Here is a 24,880-nt window from a genome sequence, read left to right as displayed (position 1 = left end):
TGAGGCCCTGCCTTGCAGCTTCCTGCCTAACTGTGGCCTGCAGGACCTCCCGGCTGCACTTGCCCACCTGCTGGTGCGTCCTCGGGGCGGACGTGCTCCACAACCGCCACCTGCGGAACTCGCGGCGCCCCCCCCACTCCCTTCCCAGCGGCCACGCGCTCCTGCAGAGAGTCAGCGCCTCTCCCTGCCCTGCGGTCCTCCGGCCAAGAGCGGCGCCCTCCAGCGCGAGGAGCGTCCCGCCTCTGGGCGGTGCCGGCGGCGCGGGGCATGCTGGGAAGGCGGGCGGCCGCCATCTTGGCCTGTGCCGGGAAGGGGAGTCCTCGGCGGCCATGAAGCCCGTCCCGCTGCTGGCGCGCTGCCTCTCGGTGAGCCCGCGGGGCGGGAGCGGAGCGGAGCCGGGGCGGGGCGGGCCGGGCCAGGGAGGGGCGGGCTGGGCTGGGCTGGGCTGCTGCGGGGTCCCCGGCGGGCCTCAAGGTCACCCCGCGCCCGGGCCGGTGGCTGCCCGTTGACCGCGGGCCCCTCCTGCTCGCCCGTCCCGGCCGGAGACCGCGCCCCGCCCCCTCAGAGCGGGCCTCTTGCGACTCCCGGCGCGGCCGCGGAAAAGGCCCGTCGAGGCTTCTGCGCAGGCCCCGCGCTCGGCTTGGCGGTTCCGAGGTCGCGGCGGCGGCCGAGGGGCTTCGCTGGCGCAGGAGGTCAGCCGTGCGGGGGGAGGGCGGCCCCTGCGGGAAGAGCAGCCCCTGCGGGAGCAGCGCTGGGAAGGGCGCTGCGCGGCGCTCCTGGCTGAGTGGAGGCCGGTCTTCCTCCCAGAAGTGCATCTGGGGGTGCCCTTCTCCCCTAACCCGGTGGGGCTTGGAGCCGGAGCCTTCCGGCAGGACACTCCCCGGCTTCTGACTGCAGGTGCAGGCCGGGCTCTGCACGCAAGAGGGATCCTGCTCGGGGTGGAAAGTCAGCGTGCCGGGACCAGAATTCTCCTGAGGAGGCTTCTGACCCTGGGGCCTTTGTTCCCTCTGCCGCTGGAAGAGGCGTTGGGAGGACCGTTCTTGCCAGACGACCGCTTCCCCGCGAGTTGGTTAGCCCGCTGGTGATTTGCCACTTGAAGAACAGAGTTAGGCTTTGTTGGTCTCCCATTGATTTGCTTGTCTTTTCTGGACAGAAGAGGTTTTATTCCCTTAAAACTGCACCAAAAGTTGATGCCGCCTCAGCAGCTCAGCGAGCGAAGGGGCAGCTGCACCCCCAGGATCTTGAGGTTAGTACGAAGTGGCAGCTGCTTGCGTTTTAGCACTTGCTCTCATTTGGAGCAGACCACAGTGGAGGGATCTGGCGCAATGTGGACCTCTGCCCTGTTTCCTGAATGCAGATTGCAAAACTGCCCAACGGCCTAGTGATTGCCTCTCTGGAAAACTATTCTCCGGTCTCCAGAATTGGGGTCTTCATCAAAGCAGGCAGTAGGAACGAGACCACTGCCAACTTGGGAACAGCTCACCTGCTCCGTCTCGCATCTAACCTGGTGGGTGATCCCTTAACTGTTTAGCAAAAGTGTCTTTGGGTAATTAATGCTGGTATCTGGAAAGTGAACCTGAGCTGGGACGCTAGTTTGTTGTGCAGATGTAAAATTACTATAGTAATATTAAGACTCTGTGCGTTGTTTGAATACCAGGCATTGTAATCAAAGGCACGTTTCCTTGTAGACTAGTTATAAGCGATGTGCGTTGATGTGCACATTTGACAGCTGCTACTTTCCTTTCTTGTAGACGACAAAAGGAGCATCTGCTTTTAGGATCACTCGTGGCATTGAAGCTGTTGGGGGAAGCCTGAGGTTCGTGTTTTGAAGGTCTCGCTAGAAACTGCACTGATGCGTGAATTGCTCAAAATTGCTCTTTCTTGTTACCAAAAGGACACCACATCTGTTGACGCAGTTTGTATCCTGATGTGGTGATTGGGAATAGCGCAAAGTGGTTATGAATTAGCAGGCCTAAAACATTCTTGCTGGCTCTGCAAAGTGCTGCGCTGTTGGTGTGTAATAAGCAACAGTTTAGCAAACACGTACGTATACATTGTGTGCCCATTGGGCAAATAGGCGGGGTACAAATTAATAAAATAATAATAATTAATAATACATTGCATGTGTTTTTAGGGGAGAAAGATTGTGGCTGTTTGTCATTGCAGAAGACCCATCTGACGTCGCTGTGCATTCGTGCAGTTCATTTTTATTCCTGAGAGTCTGATCAACTATTCCCAACATTAGCAATCCAACAATGGGACTTAAAAGAGGGAGCATGTTCCAGTCCAGAAACCATAAAAAGCCTTTTGAAAACTATTTCTCTTCTTCCTCTTCAGCACAACTTCTACCAGAGAGAATACAGTTTATGCAGTTGAATGTCTGCGTGATTATATGTAAGTCTTTTGACATGTAGCCAGTTGGTTCTCATCCTCCTGTAAGTGTTCCTGGGAAAGCTGCAGAATGCCACTGCGTCAGTACTTTTTGTTCCTGCCTGTTAATGAAACCTTGTGGGTCTGTTTAGAAGCCACAAATTACTCCACACCTGCTGATGTGGAGGCTGTTAGAAACAAGCAGCACTTATTTTTCTCTGCATAAAGGTTGGATTTGTCCTTTTTCAAGCTGCTGTCATCACAAGGACGGTTGTGGTTACGGGTGTCCCCATAGAAGCATCCAGTTCATCCTACAGCTTCCCTGGGCACTTTTTGTACTCAAACCATGTGGTTCTTTAGCACACTTTGATGGTTTTCAAATTGTGCCTCAATCCAGCTTCCTCTCGGCCTTGGTCTGCCCCATCTGCATTATGGGAATACTAATTGCCTTACTGGGCGGTGGTAAGGACTGCAACAAACCTTCACAAATGCTGTGTAAGGCATATAAGGGGTTGGCACAAACAGAAGCAGGATAAGAGTAGGTAGAAATTGGGGGGGGGAGAAAACAGAAAAGAGTGAAGCCTCAGACATGCAGTTTCATCACAGATGCTCCCTCCCTGACTGGAAGGCTCTTGCATGCAAATTGTTTCTCCGGTACATCTGCAGAGATGTCTGGTAGCAGAGGTCATCTGCCAGGATCATCCAGAGCCTGGTTTCAGGGATAGAGATCAGCTCCCAGGCAGCTTTTTCATAGCTCTTTATTTGAAGGGTTGAAGTGGAAATGATGCAATACGGAGACACCTGCTGATTTTAAGCAGCACATTGGTGCTTTCAATTGCTTTTGCTTAGACAATAGCTTTACACTTTAAAAAAAAAAAAAAACTACCTGCCTCTCCCCCCACCATTAAGACTATAAGCACCCTGGGCAGGGTTGTGTCTTGTCACTTTTCCTTCTCTGAAAAAGTGCCATGTACATAAGTGTCAGTTCGGACCATGCGCCGTTGGAAGGAATTCTGCTCCCAACTGAAGTTATCTTGCTGAACCACTTACCTTTTGAATTTTCAGATACATTCAGAGTATTTTGTCCTTGTCTTTTTTTATACTGATGGAAGCCTCTGTTCTCTTTGAACCCTTCCTCATGTATTTGCTTTTCTTTGCTTTGTTTATACAGAGATACTGTCCTGGAGTATTTAATAAATGTCACAACAGCTCCAGAATTCAGGCGCTGGGAAGTATCTGCTCTTCAGCCACATTTAAGGGTTGACAAGGCTATTGCCTATCAGAACCCTCAAGTTGGTAAGTGTTCTTAAGCTACAAGCACCTGGGGAAATGTGCTTTCAAAAAAGACCACCATCTTCCTTCATCCTCCTGATTAAAAATTTGTTTCTGTGGATTGGCTGTCACAGTGGCCTTTTCCTGAAGGTGCTCGAGAGAGACGTTCACTTCTACAATTGAAATTGTGTGTGTGGATGTGTAACTCCTGAATGTCATATAGCCAAAAATTACTATGATGAGGGACTTGTGTTTCTTGAACACAGAGCTTCAAAAGCAGTTTTCAGAAGTACAGAAATCTGCATCTTTGAATGATTGTTTTTTTTTAAACCCAGCATGTCCACAAGAGGGCTTTGCTCTTTGGTGAGGTGATAGCCGTCACCTAGCAAGCCATTCTCTATAATGGTAAAAAAGACCTAAGTAACCTTTTATTTCCTTACTTATCTCCCGCTTGTCATGCATTTCCAAACGGCTTGCTAAAACAAAACGCAGTAAAAATATACATAACGGTAAAATTAAATTTCGCCCCAGCAAGCGTGGGCAAAGTCTGCTTAATCGGTTTTGCAGAGAACTGAAAAACTTTCGGAAATGAAAAGGTCTTCAGCCTCCAGTTGAAGTTGGAAAAAGAGAGTGTGCCAGAGGTTATGCACCTTTCCAGCTTCATGCTGTGCACCAGTAGATCCAGTGTGCATGTGGAGCTCCATGTGAACAGGTGCTTTCCTGTAGGGCAAAGTTTCATGTGGGCAAAGGAGTTTCTGCAGATTCCAACCTGAGTAGGATCCCTTCTCTTTACTGCCAGTAGTTAACAACCTTTCATTGTTCCACATGCAGGTGTCCTTGAAAACTTGCACACAGCTGCGTATAAGAATGCCCTGGCCAATTCCTTGTACTGTCCAGACTACATGGTCGGGAAGATTACATCAGAACAGGTAGGGGTCTACACAGCACTTTTTTTGGTGAGTTGCAGTGTTTGGAGGAGGAGACACCAAAAATGTCTGTCTGTTGGTTTCTGAAGTGCTTGGTCTGTTTCTACCAGCTGTTGTGCTTGATCACATTTGAGAAGATGCTTCTAAATAAAGGATAGCTTGAGTCAGCTTTGTGTGAACACTTTACTGACCTGGTGCAGTGGTTCTCGGCATAGGCACTTGGAAGTAAGCTCCTGTTTCAGTGAGTGGGACTTGAGTCACCCTCCTAAGCTTCCAAATGTAGCTCCGCTGTTGTGTTAACTGGTCTGTGTCATTTTAACTTGTGTGGCAGACGTCTAAAATGCCCCTCTTTCACTGCAGTTGCATCAGTTTGTGCAGAGCAACTTCACAAGTGCAAGAATGGCTCTGGTAGGGCTAGGTATGTAGCCCATCTTTCAGCCAGATTCCATTCTTTTTTTAAAGCACAATTCTTTGTGTTTTTCCTCAAGCAAATGTTGTTTCGACAGGAGTTAGCCACTCTGACCTGAAGCAAATTGGGGAGCAGTTTCTAAACATCCGAAGTGGGTCTGGCTCTGCTGGGGAGAAGGCCAAATATCGTGGAGGTAAATGTGCCCTGCCTGCCTGCCTCTTTTATGACTATGTTGTGCTGCAGTGTTGCCGAATTTGGTAGGAGGAGCATGCCCTACCTTCTGAATTTAGTTTGGGACTGCTGCCAGTCCTGCACACGCGTGGCACTCGTAACAGTTGGTACATCAGTCCCGGCTACCTTATTGGTACCCTCCCTCATGCACAGTATGAAAACATTAAGCACAAAAGATTAAATGACCAAATGAGAATTCCCAGTGGCCTGAAAGCTGTTTTAACCCTGCCTTTCTGACACTGTAAAGACCAATTCCATTGGTTTTCAGATGTTAGAAGCTTGTTGAGCTCTTCAGTGAGTAATTAAGCTTGCGTTAGAGGCAGCTTGTCCATCACAATCAATCCTTATTCTGTGATGTCGATCCGTAGTGGAGTGCTAACGTGCTGTAGGGCGCATTTTCTGTTCATGTGGGGTGATGTCCAGACCAATGGGCCACCTGAACGGTTTCCTTTGACGTGTCCCAGTTTCCTCTCCAACACAGGAATTTCAAGGTAGATGCTGCAGGGGCTGTTTTTCAGCAGAGAATGGATGCAGAAAGTGTTCTCCTCACTAGAAGCTTTGAAAGCACTGAACTTATTAAAGGGCTGTTGGTTCACCAAGCCCCAGCTAGCTTATAATGCATCTCTTGGCCTTTGTTTCCCCCCAAGGTGAAATCAGAGACCAAAATGGTCACAGCCTTGTTCATGCCGCTGTAGTCGCAGAAGGAGCTGCGATGGGGAGTGCAGAAGCCAACGCATTCAGTGTCCTTCAGCATCTTCTCGGAGCCGGGCCTCTTGTTAAAAGAGGAAGCAATGTGACCAGTAAGCTTGCTCAAGGTATCGTGAAGGCAACTGCCTTACCCTTTGATGTAAGTATTTGGGCTTGTTTCAGTGGTTTTGCCTGTGGCTTAAAGTGGGGGAGGGGTGGAGAGAAAAGTTACTGTCTCTGCCTTTGAGAGAGGATTGTGCCTCTCTCAAGCTTAGTTTGGATGTTGCCCCTTTCACGTGGTGGTTTGCACTTTTGTGTCGCGTTTCTGTTTTCCTTTAGAAGGCATGCGAGCATATTGAGTTCCTGCTCCTGCTTTGCTATGGGAATCCATGTCTTGTTCTTTTGTGATCTGGTGTGCTAGTGTGGCATTTTGTCCATTGGTATTATGATAACATAATAGGTTTGTGGCCTGATCCAGCGGGGCTGTTCTCATGTTCTTACATGGGAGACTGCACAGAACAGTTGTTCAGCTGCCAGAGTGGCTATTCTTGTGGAGACCATCTAGGCTTAAAAGCCTCTATGGTTCTCCCTTGAGGTGCTGTGCAGTCATCCTTTCACTATCTGAGCAACGACGCTGTTTTTGGAAGAGGGTGAAATACTTTTTCTTAAGCTGAACAGCCTGGGATATTTCCCAGAAAATGAGGAAACAAAATTCTTAGAACACCTTCCTCAACCAAATGCTTCATATAATTTAGACCAGAGAACCAACATGGCAAGAATCCACCTTTGTTACCACGTTGGCTTGTAGTGTTACCTTTAGACTGGGTCTTAGGCATGCAGTAACAGGGCTTTTAGACTCTTGGCAGCTGTGAGGCAGAATACACTGGGAATATCTCTTGCACAAATCCCATTTGGCATGAATGGGAGTCCTGCAAGAACACGGGAAGCCAAAGTTCCCCGTGGGTTGTGTCCTTGACTTTTACTCATGAGTTTAATTAGAATCTACAGCATTGTGACGCCAATAACCTTTTAGAAATTGAAAAAACAATGTTGAAATATATTAACAAGAGACATTTTCCACAGGCAGCTGCATTTCATGTTAACTACACTGATTCTGGACTCTTCGGCATTTATACGGTATCCCAGGCTTCAGCTTCTGGAGAGGTAAGCTGTTAATTAGTGTACTTGGATCAAGCTAAGTAGCCATAAATATAAAGTCTGTAAATGTAATAAAGAATTAAATATTTTGCTCTGATTTAAAAAAGTTTCCAATGATGTGGTAAATGTTTTGCTTTCTGGTTACTAGTTATGAAGATGTCCTTGAATGACAAATTAAGAGGAAAACTGCCTGTCTGCTTATGAAACCTCCCATGAATGGGCAGATGGACAGATCTCGCAGGATCTCATTTTAAAGCAACACACATGCCCCAACACCAGAGATTTGGGACCCTGAAAATGGGATTCCTTGCAAATGATGATTCAGAGGGATGGCACTAGTTACAAATCACTAGTGTGGAGTGGAGTCATTTGTAATTACCGTCTGAGCCATACCTCCAACCACCCTATGATGGTGCAAATCTACTTCTGAGTTCTTTCAGACTGGGGTTCTTAACATCAAATGGTAGAAATGCCCAAGGAAGGCTTCACAGACATTGTCATAGGCAACCGACCATAAGAATATAAGAACAGCCCCACTGGATCAGGCCATAGGCCCATCCAGTCCAGCTTCCTGTATCTCACAGTGGCCCACCAAATGCCCCAGGGAGCACACCAGATAACAAGAGACCTCATCCTGGTGCCCTCCCCTGCATCTGGCATTCTGACTTAACCCATTTCTAAAATCAGGAGGTTGCGCATACACATCATGGCTTGTACCCCGTAATGGATTTTTCCTCTAGAAACTTGTCCAATCCCCTTTTAAAGGCGTCTAGGCTAGACGCCAGCACCACATCCTGTGGCAAGGAGTTCCACAGACCGACCACACGCTGAGTAAAGAAATATTTTCTTTTGTCTGTCCTAACCCGCCCAACACTCAATTTTAGTGGATGTCCCCTGGTTCTGGTATTATGTGAGAGTGTAAAGAGCATCTCCCTATCCACTCTGTCCATCCCCTGCATAATTTTGTATGTCTCAATCATATCTCCCCTCAAGCGTCTCTTTTCTAGGCTGAAGAGGCTCAAACGCCGTAGCCTTTCCTCATAAGGAAGGTGCCCCAGCCCCGTAATCATCTTAGTCACTCTCTTTTGCACCTTTTCCATTTCCACTATGTCTTTTTTGAGATGCGGCGACCAGAACTGGACACAATACTCCAGATGTGGCCTTACCATAGATTTGTACAACGGCATTATAATACTAGCCGTTTTGTTCTCAATACCCTTCCTAATGATCCCAAGCATAGAATTGGCCTTCTTCACTGCCGCCGCACATTGGGTCGACACTTTCATCGACCTGTCCACCACCACCCCAAGATCTCTCTCCTGATCTGTCACAGACAGCTCAGAACCCATCAGCCTATATGGATGGACCAGTGCATCCACCTTGCTGGTGAGCAATGCTGAGGCTCATGCCTCAGTGCAGTTCCATCCACTGTCTCCCCTTGTTGGTAGCATTTCTCAGCCAGATAGGGAGATGGCAGTCTCGTGCCAAAACAGCTTTTCTTCAGGGGAAACAGAAATCTGACAGTGTGGCTGTAGGGTAAATGGAAGCAGAGGCAAGAAGGAGATGTCTTCTCAACATATCTATCAAAGGTTTTCTGTTAGGTTTTTCAAATTTCTAAAATTCTATATACTCTTACTCACAAGTATGTCCCACTGAAAGCACCAGAATTTCTGTGTAACTATGTAGGGTCCAAATATAATGGGGAGGAGAGAATCATGGGGGAGATAAGAAACAAATACTCAAGGGACCTTGGGCTAGCTAGCCACTCTCAGCCTCACCTACATCACAGGTTGTTGTGAAGGCAAATGGAGGGCAGGATCTACGTACACTGTCTAGAGCTCCTTGGAGAAACGGTAGTATAAAAATGTGAAAAATAAAAATAAGGGAAAAGGAAGGGAACGAAGACAAGAAATGTGAGAGACAAAGTTAAGAGAGGGAGAAAACATTGACAGAAGCCAGAAAAATCTAAGGCTGTGAACTGTTCATTGCTGGAGTAAGTCTCACTGAATTTGGTGGTATTTCACTTGGGAGCTTTTGGAGCACAGTTCGATTCTGTGTTTACTCAGTGGGGCTTACTCCCAAGTGGTCATGCATAGAATTGTAAATTAGTTGCTACAACCAGAAGTAAATATCTGATGCTTCTAAATCAAGGTAATCAAGGCTGCTTTGAACCAAGTGAAAGCAATTGCCCAGGGGGGAATCACTCAGGAAGAAGTCACCACAGCCAAGTAAGTGCCTGTTTAAAATCTTACCCTACTTCCAGGAAACCGCGGCCTGTGTGTCAGCTATGAAATGCATTCGTGACCCTTCCTTCTTCTACTTTCTTCTGGCAAATGTTCCTGCTGTCCGGGATGGTGCTGTACAATTGCATCTCGGCTTTATTAAGCAAAAGAACCTTCACCATTTCCGATGGTATTAAGGTCTCCTTTTTCCAGATGTGTAAACATTTGTACAGCAAAGCAACAAGAACTTGATGTATCCAAAATTTACTGTTGGATCATGACAAGCTAATTATTACATTGAACATGATTTCATGCAAATTCATCATTCCAACACTTTCTCTTACACTAGTTTGCTGACATCTGCTTATACTCCGAACATGCATATGATGCCTCACTTCTCTTCATGTGGCGTAATTCGTATTGCCTTCCTTGGAGCACCAGAAGTGAATTTTTTATTACAATATCATAGATGGCCATTTTAAAGAAACCAGCTGCCTCTGATTTGCCTGAAAAGTTTTAAAATACATGTCAAAGGCAAGAAGACCATCATATATAATGTTCACCACTTCTCTGTTCATATGGATTGCCCACAATGTTTCATTGCTTATTCCATGGTGTGTGTTCCTCTAGGTGAGAGAGAACCTCAGCCACAGTGTAAATGACTTGTAGTTATTCCAGGTTAAAAGAATCTGAAAAATGTTTACGCTCAGTTAAAATTCATGTCACAAAATCTCTGATCTTGGCAGTGTGTCAAGGTGAATTTATAGGAAAATGTGAGATCCTAGTGGGATTTCCAGCTTGATGTTCAGAATTTCACTAGACCTTGCTGGGGCGGGGGGGGGGGTGCTTTCTTTGGTTAGCTTCACCTGAGAGTGCCTACATTTTTAAAGTGCTCTCTTTCAAGATCTTGTGATCGTTTTGTGGTACTGAAATTGATCTTTTCCTGAGTTCTTTTTTGGCAGTGTTCCAGCCTAGAACTTTGTGCTTAACGTGAACAAAAAATCTGAGTGAAAGTCTACATACCCTGTCACATAATGTCATGACTTGCATTTTCCCCTGCCCCTGAAGACTTATGCTGGGGGCACATGAATTTCTTGTGGACCAGAATTGGAACCGTAGCAACGGTTTTACAGACAGGAAAGGGTTGAAGGGGTGACACCAATGGCTGTAAGAGCAAGGAGCAGACTCCAGAGGGATGGGCACATCAGTCTCTTACAACATAAACTGCAGACCCCCGCAGCATGTTAAAGACCAAATAATACCTTGCAGCATAAGCTATCTGTGATCCAGACTCTGCATTGCCAGGTGCATGAAATGGAAAACAAGAGGAAGTTTCTACCCCTGTGATCTAAGCAGCATGGTGGTCTGTTGCACAGAAACAAAATTGGGTACTGCTCCCTGTACTGCTGCTGCTGGGAGACAGGAACTCTTTACGTGCAGGGGCATTCTGATGTCTAGTTAGTCTCAAATTGCAAGCCTGTTCCCTTAGGCTGCAGTCCTGATTCATTAATATTTCCATAGAATTAGAACCGTGGGCCAGATCTGTTGGCTACAGCAGTTTTTAGAAAATGATGACCTAATGTGTGGATTCTTTTGCAACTTGAGCAGGCTTCAGCACTCACCTCTCTTCCTCAATGCACTGACAGAAACCAGCTGAAGGCAGCTTTCCTGATGTCCGTGGAGTCTTTGGAAGGCTTGCTCAATGAAATTGGCTCCCAGGCGCTGGCTTCGGGTGTATACACGTCACCAGCAGCCGTGGTTGAAAAGATCGATTCTGTGGCCATCGCTGACATTGTGAATGTAAGTCATGTGCCAGTAGGTGGGATGGACTAACATGCCATCAGCAGCTGTGTTAAATGGAAAAGTAAGTTTTTTAGAGAACAAAATGGTGGAGGGGATGGATCACCATTCTGGAGGATTGTCAAAACGGACTGTTCTTGAATTAGCATTGACGGGGGGGGGGTGCACCTTTATAGTGCATTGACTTGTTTCAGAGGTGAGATGAGTAACTACCAGAAACAGAGCCTGATCTCTGAGGGCTTCCAGATTTTTACTGTTAGATGCCAACTAAAAAATACTCAATTGCCCAAGCTTTGTGTACCACTGGACTAGTACCCAAGCCCCAGAAGCAAGTCATTTGTCTTCTCAGCTATTGGGTTTGTTTTTGTCTTTATTGTAATTCTTACTCTTGTTGTTGAATTGAAGGTTTAGATTTTATAGAAAGGGGAGGTGTCAATGTTTTAATGAGCCAACCAGCAATACTAGTTGGGTAGCATTGCCCTAGTTTTTGGGTACCTTTGCCCTTCTTATTCCCCCAGCAACACCTGCCTCAAGACCAAGCTCTAAAATAAGCGAGTGCCGCAAGTACTGCTTGTTCTGCCTTGGTGATTCTGTTGAAATCTGGAGCTGAAGATAAATGTCTCTGTATTTTAATAGCCCAGCTCTTCCTCACCTTCCATCTTTCTGCTTGTTTCTCAGGCTGCAAAGAAGTTTTCCAGTGGGAAGAAGTCAATGGCAGCCAGTGGGGACTTGGCAAATACTCCTTTTGTTGACGAGTTATAGGAAGCAAATGTGAGACACAACTTCAAAATGGACTCTGCTCTGAGGCAGTTGGTTGACCACCATGCTCATCTGTTTATGGGCTCCTAATGTTTCTGATCAGTAAATTATCTAAATAAAGTACAGAGCTTGTAAACTGAATTTCCAGCATCTTTAGTGTCTTGTGTACTTAATGCATTTTTACTGTTCTGATCTGCAAGTCACAGAATACGACACTTCCCATGGAATCTAGTCACTTCAGACTTCCGAGAATATCTGCTTTCTTAAATGCCAACCCTCTTGTGGCGCTGATGAAGGAAAACCCTCTTAGTGTTAAGAACACAAGACGGTCAGGGCTTGTGCGAGAATTCCTGTGTTCAGAGGTTGAACCTCCATCACTGAAGAATTCTCGGTCCTTGGCCGTGTAGTGATCAGTGGAGCCTGTATGGTCCTACAGAAAAAACTTTGGGCCTGGATCTTTGAGACCTTGCTTAAAGTCCTGCCTCAGCCATGGCTTTGGGAAAACCAGAACCTCACACCTTGTTTGTAAGAATTCTGAAAGCCTTTTTGAAAACAAACACTGCCCTTCTGGTTTTAAACTTGTTCTGCTCCCTTATTGCATATAATAATATGATACCTAAGGAATGCCCTTCCTCTCCAATCTATCCATTCATTAAGAATCTGAGGCCTTGCTTAGGGTACCCTGATGAATATCCTTTGGAGGCAGGCCAAGTGGCAATTGGAGACATGGTCCTACTCCCTTGTAGCATGAAATGCCCAGTAATACTTTTTTTAGTGCCTTGAGGTGGCAGTTAGCATCGGTTTTGTCTGGGCTTTTGATGAATGACAGGACTTGCTGCTGCTAACTGGTTTGTTTTAATTGTACCTTTATGGGATTTTATCATGGATTCTCTTAATTTTTAGAAGTCTCTTTGAGGATCTGTTAGGATGCAAATCCAGGATATAATGTATTAAATAAATTGGTTTGATCTTTTATTGAATCTAGTCTGCTGAGATACTGTACTAGTTGAAGGGGTTATGTGTTTTTAAAGAAGTCCCTCCTGTTCCAGTTTCCAGCAAAAAAAATTCTAAGCTCTACATTATCTACCCCTGATGTGTGTATCTCTATAAATCAAAAGTAGGAGTAGAGCAGTTTCACATCCCAGAAGAAACTGATCATCTTGTGACCAGAGGCTAAACCATTTTTTAAAAAATAGCATTAACAAATAAAAGCCACAGAAGTGTCATGTGTGCTGGATGTATTCCATCTCTAACATAAATGGTTTTTCTCAATTTATATTTATTATAACTTTTCTGAATGGGGGGAAGGCAAGGAGCCATAGTTCAGTGGTAGAGTACATGCTTTGCATGTGGCAAGTCCTAGGCTCAATCTCTGGTTAAAGGAACTGGTAGCAGTTATAGCCAAGACATCTCCCTAAGATCCTGGATCAAAGGAGGTAATACTGGGCTAGGTGGACCAAGCATCATATTTTGAAGATAAGTCCCTCATTCCTGCTAGTAGTTAACCTGACATCCGGTAAGAATTAGATTTAATTTCTTACTCTAACATAGTTCATTTTGAAGTAAATCCTCACCTCTAAAAGCTGAAGATAGCCAAGTGTCACTTGTGGTTACATCTTGCACCTGGACTGCTGGGTTTTCAAAAACTATATGTGTGTAGACTTGATTTGAGGTTTTTTTTCTGCCAAGCTGACTTTTTGTGTGTGCCCCCCCCCCCCGAAGTATTCCAGTAGCAAAACAGATGAAAGCATATTTTGGTTGAGGTATGGGGTTGTCAATGAAAATTCAAGAAACGAGACAATTTTGATGAGCCAGTCATTGGAGGCATAAAAATGGGTCCAGCTGCTTGCCTAATCCAGTTCGTGAGAAAAACCTTCGAGCCAAAATACATCTGAAACAGCAGATGAAGATGACGACACTGACGACTCAATGTTATACTTTAATAAAGTCCAGTAGGGCGAGGAAGATCTCAAATGTGGATTTGAAATGTCGCTATCACTTTCTGAATCGCAACCATTATGAATCATGATGTCGCAGCCAATATCGGAACCCACTGTAAATGTGTGGGTTTTCCTTTCAAAAATATGCCAGTCTTTAGAGATCCATCTGGGTTGTTTAGAAGGACCAAAAATAGAGGATCGCACAACTTTTTCACAAAGAACTGCATTGTGGTGTGTGGGTCTATGACTGGCACCAGTGATGATGGTTTTAGCATTAATGGCATCATCCTCCACAACACCAGAAACAACATGGCTGCTACCACCGCCATCACCACCACCACCATCATACCGGTCCCTCTCAGCACCAAAAACATGGCTACCACCATCCTTTTTACTAAAAAAGATGTAGTTGTCATTGCTGCCATCCTCCTTATCAACAAAACCAACCCAGCCGCTGTTATCACCACTGCCACCACCACGTTGTTCCTTCTCGGCACCAAAAACATGGTTGCTGTCACCACCACCCTTATTGCCAGAAATGATGCGGCCATCACCACCATCCTCAGCATGGACGCCGCCACCAGTGACTTCATCAGAGTCTTCATTGCTTGTCCAGTCTTCACTGTCATCACTTGATGTGCTGAAACGTACAATGAGCAGTATGCTTTAGAGAGTAATGTTACAAGGAGGCAAGACCTTCAATTTGTCATCTTGTGGCATTTACATCCCTGGAATCTAGTTTTAAAACTTTTTAAACTACTGATTTGATCAACAGATGCTATGTATGGTTTACAATGGTCAGTCAAGGGGCAATATAGTGAACTTCCATAATGACAAACTGCAACAGTGGAAAAGAAAAACTCTTACGTTTAAGCTCCCAAATGAACAAAAAATCTTAATGTGTTGGAATGACCTAGTCCTAGTCCAACATGTCTTATTTAGGCAGTAGGTGTGATGATGAGTGTTCAAGGAAAGCTATTGGTCAGTTACTGCTGGGCATGGGAAGGAAGACAGCTTAGTAAATTTCACTAGCCTCAATGTTCACAAAAAGATGATGTGTATTTAGTCTCATGGATGTTCAAGGTAATTATAACTCACAGCCCAATCCTATGCATATCTACTCAGAAGTAAGTCCAGTTGTGTTCAATGGGGCCTACTCCCAGAAAGGGATGGATAGGATTGCAGCCTAACGTTCCTCTTTATATATCCCCCACGTGCTCAGAAATAAGCAATGACTGTCCAGTGAAACAGTTCATTCTGGCCTTTGTAACAAATACATGGGGTTATATCAGCCTGGAGGGAGGGGATGATATATGCACCTGCTGTGACTGATAGCTTGTCTAAGAAGTACATGCCACATTTTCACTGTAGCATGTTGCCTATGGCTGGTAACTTAAATATCCAAACAGGGATGGACTGTCTTGGAGTCTGCAATGTGGAGTGGGGGGGGCGGACAACAAGGATGCCCACTGTGGTTTTGCAGAGTTTGGTTTCCCTGGTGGGTGAACCAGCTCTGTCTGTCTATGTCAGTTCACCTACCTAAATACGGGAGATTGTTCAGACAAAGCATTTTGAAGAGCAAGTGGCTCAGCTGTGTCATTTGTGGCTATTTCCATTTACATGGAGCCTCTATAAGTTGCTAGATGGCTGTGAAGAACTGCAAATCCTGCTCTCCGTGAAAGTCAAGTTCCTTGACACATTCTACAATTTGAGGACCTCTAACATTCTCAAAAATGCAGCAGCTGATCCGAAGTTTTTTCCTTTCCATTCTTTGCTTCCTGAATACTTTTTGTAACTTAATATTATGAGCTCTTTTGCAGACTGAAAAAAAAATCTGTTGAGTAGAAGCGCTGTCCACACTAAAGCATTAGATGGGCGGCCTCTTAAATATGAAATCATTCTACAGCGTGTTTTGGAGTGTGATGCTACTTCAAGGTTTACTGATGATTGTTTTCTTCTTAATCAAAGCTGAACATCCAGGGAAGGGCCTGGACGCTCCCTTAACGAGGCCAGCCTGTGGCTACAGTCCTAGGTACCATGTTAACTTTCCAACTTTGACCAATGTCCTACTTTGCTCAGGACCTTACCCCCAAAATCCAGCTCGACATGGCTTCCTTACCCAATCTCAGGCCCTTTTTTCTCTGGAATTTTTTCAAGTATGTTTTCCCACCGGCTTGGTAGTGTCACAAACTCTCTGTAAACCTGGATTTGCAGAACTGTTCCTATGCAAGTTGTATGCAGAAGTTGCCTTAGTTCTCGGAGGGTGCACCCTAAGACATTTGCGTGTCCAATTTTCCGGAGGATATCGCCTGGAAGAAGTAAAGAGAGGCTACAGGTTGTACAATCAGAGGTGACCACAAAGATGACATTGAAAATCAAAGGCACCTAAAAATAGGGCCATCGGACCTCCTTTCCGAGGCAGGCGGCTCCTGCAGAGTCTTGTTTCATCAATGAGAACTACTGCTCAAGGTTAGGAGACAGTCGCCTGATTGCTGGAGATCTCTCTACAATTTTGAATAAAATTGCGGCCAGCAAAGAGGAAAGTGGAAAGGTGCGTGCAAGCGTGGTTGGCAGGTTGCTTTTTGGGGGGGGAGGCCTAGAATTTCTGTTACTTGCAGGGGCCACCCAAGTTGCATTCTCTGACAATCTGCCTTGTAGGAGTATCTCTAAATGGCATCAGTTAGAGAGGTGGATTCTAGCCGGGAAGTACTGGTTTGCAATGTGGCTTCTCACCCACTACAGGATACCAGGTCTCCACACAAGGAAAGAAGCAAATCTCAACAGACCTTTTGAACCAATCTGAAGTGTTGCAAAAGCTGACATGCTCCTAATCTCTGGGGATTTTGTATTGTCTCCTGACCTGGTTGGAGTTTTCCATCTTTGGCTGCTGCACTATTGTCCACCAGGCCTGATATCTGGATATAGGGCCCGTTTTGAATTAGTATGATGCCAATGCCATTCTCTTCCACCTGGATATAGGTCTTCACCGTTGCGCTCAAAGTGTGGTTAGATTCCTCTGAAGAATCTTCATTTGGATTAGAAAGAGAGAGGTTTTGACTTCAACAGGAAACATCTATTTCATGCATTACTCAATGCAGTATTTCTCTCCCATGTGATAAAATGAACCCAGAAGTCAAAAGTGGCGTGTCCGCGTTCTAGACAAGTAGTAGTTTCTGCAGGGGGAGCCCATCTAGAGCACATGACTAACATAGAGCATATGATTATTCTGAAGCCCAATTCTCAAAAGTATTTTTCAGGAATGGGCTTGCTGAATTGTACAAGTCACCAATTTTCTAGAGGAATGTTGCAAATGCTACTACACAAAGAAAAAAAAAACACATTCACAATGATCACAAGCAAGGTAAAGGGGTCAAATAACAAAAATTGGAGGTAAACTACTAGGAAAAAGAAAAATCAAATAGTAATAGTAAGGAAATACCTTCATGAGAACCAATTGTCTCAAATTCCATGTTGCGTTAAGCCTGTTACCAGGGCTAATGAAATTAGCCTCAGTAAATAGTGGGGAGGGGGCAGCTGGCCATGGTCAATATCACACTATGAGGTGGGCAAAGTTTTTGGTCCTGTATTGTCCCAATCCAGATCTCCTCTGTGGGCAAAAAGTAGTTGTGGGAATCCTGATCTGAACTGAAGTTGTTGGGGACAAAGGGAACAAAGCTGATGGCCAGTTGATTTTGGACAGACCAAAGAAAGCCCTTCTTTTACCCTAAGTGCAGCTAATGTATGGAATTTATTGCCCAAAGATGTGGGGATGACTTCTAAAAAAGGATTTCTGAATTTCATGGAGGAGGAGCTCCATGAATGATTGCTCCTATCAATGATTGTCCTATCAATCCTATCAATGATTGATCAGTGAATGAGGAGCTCCTATCAATGATTGTCAGCCACTGAACATCAGCAGCAGCAGAAAAGAGTTGCCTTCAGGCCTGTGCTTGTGGTTTCCCAGAAGTATCTGGTTGACCACTGTGGGAATCAGGATGCTGGAGGAGACGGAACTTGGACCTGATCCAGCAGGGCTCTTTTTTATCCTGTGTGAACAAAGCCCAGTCATTTCAATAGACGTTGACTCTCACCTTCGTCCCAACTGTCACCTGAGTAGTCTTCAGAATTGGTGGATGGTGTTCCTTCATCTTCTATAGAAAAGGAGAATTTGGACACATCACAAACCCTATTTTTCCCAACATTTATATTACCTGTTACTATAACACTTCGAAAGACTCACCCCCAGCCTCAGCCCATACACACTGCAGTTCCTGTTCCAAAGTTATAAGCAAAATCCCAGCGAGCTGCTGTCTTAAACTCATCTCCATCCAGGGATTATAAGGGTCAGGATCGAAAGAATTGTTTTTAGAAGTTCTTGAGCATGCCCAGGAAAGATTTTTGACTCTCTTTCATTGAGTAGCAGTCACACACCCTGTATGTGCATCACAAACCACTTTCGAAAGTCCCCTTTTCCCTTGTCAAAGTTGTTTCTCAGGAAGCTTTGGAAGTTTAGAAATGTGCACCCCCACCCACTGGTTTGTGCTTGCACCATTCTTTGGATTCCAGCCAAAAACCAAAGCGGTACTTGAAGTAGTCTTGAAGAGAAGACAAGGACATAGGTCTGCAGAAACCTGATTTAACTAGCAGTATGTGTGGGGCAATGGTGTAAAAAGAAACCTTCAACTCTTCTGTACCCAGGCTTGTGAAGACAACTTCAGCATGACTATCAAATAACTGTGTTAACAGGAAAAGAAGGGAAAAGGAGCAAGAATGAAAGATGGAGAGGGCCTGGTTATATAGTTACCAACTGGTTGAGAAATTGACGGTCTGTAACTTGACTTTCTTCTAGTGGATAGTTTTCTGAAAGTTATGTGTTTTCTGGATGATGGTCTTCTGAAAGTTGACTGTCTTCGGTCTGCCTCGTCTCTGAAAGCTGACTGTCTTCGGTCTGCCTCATCTCTGAAAGTCGACTGCCATCGAGCCACCTCCTCTGTGAAACCTGACTGCCTTTGGGCTGCCTCATCTCTGAAAGCTGACTGTCTTCGGGCTGACTCATCCCTGAAAGTTGACTGTCTCCGGGCTGCCTCATCTCTGAAAGTTGACTGTCTTCGGGTTGCCTCGTCTGTGAAACCTGACCGCCTTTGGGCTGCCTCAACTCTGAAAGTTGACTGTCTCCGGGCTGCCTCGTCTCTGAAAGTTGACTGCCTTCGGGCTGCCTCGTCTCTGAAAGTTGACTGTCTTCTGGCTGCCTCGTCTCTGAAATGTGATTGCCTTCTGGTTGATGTTTCTCTGAAATCTGTCTGCCTTTGGGTTGTCTCATCTCTGAAAGTTGACTTTTTGGGGGTTGATGGTCTTCTGAAAGTTGAATGTCTTCTGTCATCCATGGATATAAAACCTCAAAAGATTCTCTCTCTAACCAAACCCAGATGTAGAAATACTTCTGGTATGAATTGTGGAATGCAACCACCAATTGGCAGGTACCTGTGAAGAGAGAACACTATAGTAGACAAGGTAATCCTGACACCTAGTAACTGTTTAGAATCCTAGAGCCACTGCGTTCCAGGCTTCTTGGAACCTCCAATGACAGAAAAAGATCAGAACTCACCTAACTTGCATTGTGCCTCTCAGTTGTGTCCACCATTATTACTGAGCCCATCACTGGTGGGCTCAAACTTGATCACTTCAAATGCTGTTTAAGGGCCAAATTACACTTTTTGCAAGAGATTTGTGATTGGCTCTCCTGTTGTTTTGATGTTCATTTAAAAGCAGTCATGAAGGCCCCCACACTGGATTGGAGCAGCAATGATGGGGGTGGGAATTATCCCATGTTGCAAGCTATTAGTTCTCTCCACTGGAGAAACCAACAGCTTCAATATGGCAACTTGTTCCTGGGAAATGGTGTGATGCAAAAGGGCTAATCTTCCCCGTCTGCTGTAGTCAAGCCTCATGAGAGACCTCCAGTTAAACATTCATTATTGAGTCAACCCTATTTCATGTAGTTTGACTCTAAATGACAGTGACAACAATGATGAAGTGGCCATCACTGCAATGAGTCTGTGTGGCGGGAAGACTTCTGGGAGCTACAGTGCATTTCTATGTGCCCTATACACAGAGGTGTACTGCATTCCTCCTGTGTGATTCCTCTCAAGGGTGTTCAGACATGTAGTGTCAGAAGTGGCCACTTCTTGTTTCTTTGTAACCACATCCCCAAATGCAGAAACAGCACACTGACTGAAGGAGCCCTATGATTGGACCTGTTCATGTGGTTGCTTCCTTCACTCAGGCTCCCCAGTGGTCTGAGATTGCCCTACGGTGGTGGGCACATCCCCACACCATGTGGGTGTGCAAAAAGGGGGTCCTACTTTTCACACTGAAGTGGATGACACTTTCATGGGAACATGATATGCTGGTTGGCAAAAAGGGGGAGAATTGGATGGATTGATAAAAAGTGGGAGGGACATGGATGGACAGACAGTTGAGTGATTGATGGATAGTAGGTGGGTGGGGGATGCAGTGAGAGAGGGAAAGAGAAAAATGAAGATGGATGGATATGTGGATGGTGTAAAGGAGAGATAAGTCCTATTTAAGCATTTGTCTCCCATGGAGGTGAATGCATGAGGAGCCTCCTATGAGCATGTCCATATAGTCCTGCCGCCTGCCAATGATACATGCACTTCCCCAGCTCATGCATCATAGACAGTCCTCCCTGTGTTCACCTGCAGGTAAAATGCCGAATCTGAGAACTTCTCCTTGCAATTTCATTGCTAGACCATTCCAAGTTAGTCACCATGCGGAGAAGCCCCTTCTGAGTTCAACATTTGTTGCTGCAAACAAACACTAACCATATGGCAATGATGCTGTTGGCATATGCATGTTATTGGTAGGGCTGTGATCCTTGCAGTGTAAAAATTTTAGGAAGGTTAAGAACTTTTGAAGGGGAGAATTGATGGGCGCAGGAGGGATTATGCATACCTCCCTCCTGCCAGTCTTCCAATGTCAGTGTCCCCACCTCCAGCCTGCTCAGATAAAGGCTATTTCTGACCCACCACCTTTCCCTGTGTCCCGTGTGGCATACTCTATGGTAAGTGTGCATAGGATTCCAGCTTGATGATGCCCATTTTTATGCCCTGCAATTTGTATCGAAGGGTCTGAAAATGGATGCAATCCACAGGGTAAAACTGTCCCATGGCAATTATCTTTGCATGAACCAGTGTCATGGGCACACATTTTAAGATACCCTCTGAAAGGAAGGGCTGTTGCCATAGTTAGCTATATTTTTAGAATCCCCACAACTCTGTGGGTTTGGAGTTGCTAAACTTGGCAGTCTAAAGCACCAATCATTGGTCAACCATCCTACACCATTGTTTGCAAGTGCCTATTTGCAAGTGCCTGGGACTTAGCTTTCTGTTAACTTGTGGAACAGCAGTGAACTAGGAGCAATAATTTTTTTAAAGTGTACTTTCTTGTTCTGAGAATTCTTATGTATCGTTCTCACTGGGGTTGTAAACCTATGTGGGCTGTACCGACAGGTGAAGGCTCAGGTTACGGTATATTGTTTCCAACACACACACACACCCCCAAATATACGAACGTTGCTTTCTTTTGTATATACAGAGAACTATTCCATTCTGCAAAAACACTACCTGGAATCTGAAGTGGTGTAGCCCAGCAACAGCCCTTCATGTAGGGCATGAACAGCAGAGTCTCAAATCAGGACACTAACAGTCCAATTCTGTCCCTGAGGTAATGCCAGCATATGGCCATATGTGCTGGTGCAATAATAGCCCCATAGGTGCTGGTGTCTTCCTGATGATGGATGTGCCACAGATGCAGGCACAACTCAAAAAGGCTCAGCACAGACATAACTTGGATGCCGGGGCAATTCCACCAGCAGAGTGGCCCAGAGCAATTGCCCCTTTCCATCCCAGCACAGCATCTTTTCCTGTGGCTGTTCCCTGGTCCAGGCCTGTAGCCAGGATTCTAGAGGTGGGGGGGACGACTATTTTTTCCAAGGGGGGCAATGATGGCAGGTATCTATAGTGGTGGCAAAATGAAAGGATAAGTCTGGAGAAACATCAATTACGCGTACCTCCCCCAAATTTCAAGATGAGAAAATAATTTGGTTTTTTTTAAAAGATGCATTCAATATCTGTAAAGCAATGTAACAATAATTACAGGAGGTCTGGTCTAGAGGGTAGAGCCTCCGTTAACCTGAAGATAACATCGGAAGGTCGCCAGTTCGAGGCCACCAACAGTTCCCTGAACAGCAAGACCTTGAAGCAGCTGATAAGCAGAGCTGAGTTATTCCACCTGCTCTTTGCTGTGAGCGAAGCATCTTGGCTGCCCTCCATGTGAGAGATGAAGGAGCTGCTTGTCAACCTGCGTGGGAGGCAACTGGAGGCCAGAAGTGAGATCAGACCAGGAAGATCCATTTGAAATGTTGTGTGGTTCTTGAAAGAGAGAACCTTCTATGATTGTAAAAATCCCCTTGAGGGATTTAGTAATGCCTGCCTATGTAAACCGCCTTGAATAAAGTCAGAGGAGAAATCCGATGACCAGAAAGACAGTATAGAAATACCTAGTTGTTGTTGTTGTTATTGTAATTTGCATAGAATAAATGCATCTCTGCATGCAATTAAAATGTATTGCCTACATAGAAATAACATGCAACATATCCTTTCATTTACACACCAGTGCAATACATAGGCTTGCAACCCTGCAAAAGTAAAACATATAACTGTGATGCAGGTAGTATTTACTTGTATTGAAAGTGTCTATCTAACACCTATCTAACACCTATCTAGTGCCTATGCAACACCTATCTAGCACCTATATAGCGCCTAACTAGTGCCTATTTAACACCTATCTAGTGTCTATCTAGTACCTAACGCCTATCTAGTGCCTATATAACACCTATCTAGACCCATATAGTGCCTTTCTAGTACCCCTGTAGCGCCTGATACCTATTTAGCGCCTATCTAGCACCTATCTGACACCAATACAGCGCCTATCTAATGCCTAACACCTATATAGTGCCCATTTAACACCTATATAACGCCTAGCACCTAACACCTATGTAGCACCTATATAGCGCCTATCTAGCCCCTACATAATGCCTATTTAATGCCTATATAACACCTATGTAACACCTACATAGCTCCTATCTAGCACATATCTAAACACCTATATAGCGCCTATAGGCCTATCCAACACCTACATAGTGCCTATACCTATTTAACACCTATATAGCACCTATTTAACACCTATATAGCGTCTGTCTAGCACCTATTTATTACCAATATAACACCTACATAGTGCCTATCTAGCACCTATATAACATTTGTCGATGACACATTGCTGATGCATTGATACATATTACAATAAAATTTATTTACTTTACATCAAAGCAAGAGGAAAGATATGCTAGTCAAATACAGTAACGTCATCGGAACACTAGTTTTTCCCCACAATATTCATTACTTTTAAAAAGCAAAGTACAGAAGATTGGAATGTATTGAATCTACCTGGTTGAGCTGAATCCTCTCAGCTTTTTGAGTTGAATCTCCTTGGAACCAGGGGTGGGTCCAGTGTCTGTATTTGGGAGGGGGCCTTGAGCACTACCTTCAGAGCCCAGGTCAACCAGGCAGGTCATCTGGGCTCTCTACTTGGAGCCCAGGTCTACCAGCTGGGTAGACCTTCCTGTGCACAAAAAAGTTGCAAAAAGGGTTTCAAATCACCCCCAACTGACGTCAGATTAGATTAAGAGGACAGGTTTGGAAAAAATGCTAGCGGGGGCAAACTGCTGCCCCCCCGCCCCCTAAAACCCTGCCCTGGTCTCTGAGGTCTTTTTTAGGATGCTGAGCTCCTTTGGGGCACAAAACCAAATATTTTTTCCCTAATTCTATTGCTGTGTACATCACTTTGTGACTTTTTTTTGGCTTAGAGCAGCTGCCTGAGGAAAGCAGGAGGCAGCCAGGCCAGTGACACCCATGGCCCAAATGGAGAGAATATCAGATTCTTGCGAAAATCTTTGCTTTCTTACATGAATGTGTGTGGGTGGGGAGGCATGTGAGGCCTAGCCTCTGCACCAGAGTCCTTTGAAAAGTGGCGCCACTGTGTGGGGTGCCCAAGCACCACAACTCAAGTGTAGGGCAGAGGAGCAGGCAGGCAGAGCATGTGGGTTGTGGGTGCTTGAGCGCCTCACACAGTGGTGGTGCTTTTTGAAGGACTCTGGCGGGGAGGCTCTGCCTCACCTGCCTCCCCACCCACTGCAGTCCCTGCTTTCTTCTGAGGTGCCTTTGTGAGTTTAACCCCTATTTCTGAGGTAAAATTTTCTCCTCATCAACTGAAATAAAACTTTTTCATAAAAATCAGAGGCTTTAAGTCTCACTTGTCCTGTTTTGCACACAGGTGCCCCAGAAATGGCTCAGGTCAGAAGGTTTTGGTAGGAAAACCTTCACCTGCTTACTGAGTATGACCTGCTTGGCTGACAGCTTTTGGGGGTTCAATCTTTACTGCTCGCTGAGGGGAGTTTTGGGCTCCGCAGCTTTTCTCAACAAGACTGTTTTGCTGTTGCTTTCCAGTTGCTTGCAGGCCTCTCAGGAAGAACCTGGGCCTAGAAGGAGCAGCGGAAATGCAGAACAGGCCCAGCACCGACGAGACTGCCGAAAGCCCACTCCTGCCCACCCCAGGCGTGCCTCGCTGGGCTTCGGAGGTCGCGGGGTGGGTTGAAGAAGCGAGACGCAGCCGGGCTCCGGCTCTCCTGGCGGCCGCAGGTCCTCCTTCTCCGCCAGGACGTCACTCGCCACCGGAGCGCCTCGGCCTCCTCCCCTGGCTGGCGCTGAGCCGCCTCAGGATGCGCTGGCGTGTCGGGAAGCAGCAGGTGCACCTGTTCTGGGTGCTCATATGTGCATGCATGCATACATACATACATACACGTGTGCGCGCGCACAGACACACGCACTGACACGCTTACACGTGTACTCAACACATACTCATTATATCGGCATACCGGATACTTGTCATTTTATATCATAATCGCATATGTGTAGAATACCCAAGTAGATTCCTGCCTACTGCGCATGCGCGCGGCGCCTCCACTTGGCG

At 45.7% G+C, this 24,880-nt stretch overlaps 2 protein-coding genes across 3 annotated transcripts; one reads left to right on the top strand and one right to left on the bottom strand.

The window, feature by feature from the left end:
* The first annotated feature begins 256 nt into the window (after positions 1-256).
* Positions 257-11,975, top strand: UQCRC2 (ubiquinol-cytochrome c reductase core protein 2). Of its 2 annotated transcripts, none has more exons than XM_066640533.1 (14): positions 257-365; positions 1,154-1,246; positions 1,358-1,507; positions 1,752-1,816; positions 2,338-2,394; positions 3,542-3,666; positions 4,474-4,571; positions 4,929-4,986; positions 5,075-5,170; positions 5,856-6,055; positions 6,979-7,059; positions 9,205-9,281; positions 10,922-11,075; positions 11,754-11,975. In XM_066640533.1, the coding sequence occupies exons 1-14, from the start codon at positions 330-332 to the stop codon at positions 11,835-11,837; spliced, it is 1,374 nt and encodes a 457-aa protein (XP_066496630.1). In that variant the 5' UTR covers positions 257-329; the 3' UTR covers positions 11,838-11,975. The 2 variants fall into 2 exon arrangements, with proteins under 2 accessions (XP_066496630.1, XP_066496631.1); XM_066640534.1 differs by having other exon boundaries at positions 266-365; positions 1,157-1,246.
* Positions 11,976-13,684: 1,709 nt separating this feature from the next.
* PDZD9 (PDZ domain containing 9) lies at positions 13,685-24,695 on the bottom strand. Its single transcript, XM_066640887.1, has 5 exons — positions 24,461-24,695; positions 17,866-17,925; positions 16,635-16,799; positions 15,894-16,083; positions 13,685-14,414 (listed from the first exon to the last, which is right to left on the bottom strand). Exons 1-5 carry the CDS (start codon positions 24,693-24,695, stop codon positions 13,685-13,687), a joined length of 1,380 nt encoding a protein of 459 aa, XP_066496984.1.
* Between the last annotated feature and the right edge of the window lie 185 nt (positions 24,696-24,880).

The sequence above is a fragment of the Tiliqua scincoides genome, chromosome 13 (assembly GCF_035046505.1).
Source record: "Tiliqua scincoides isolate rTilSci1 chromosome 13, rTilSci1.hap2, whole genome shotgun sequence".
NCBI classification, from domain to species: domain Eukaryota; kingdom Metazoa; phylum Chordata; class Lepidosauria; order Squamata; family Scincidae; genus Tiliqua; species Tiliqua scincoides.
Note: the sequence above shows the minus strand (reverse complement) of the source record. Positions and strands in the feature narration are given on the sequence as shown.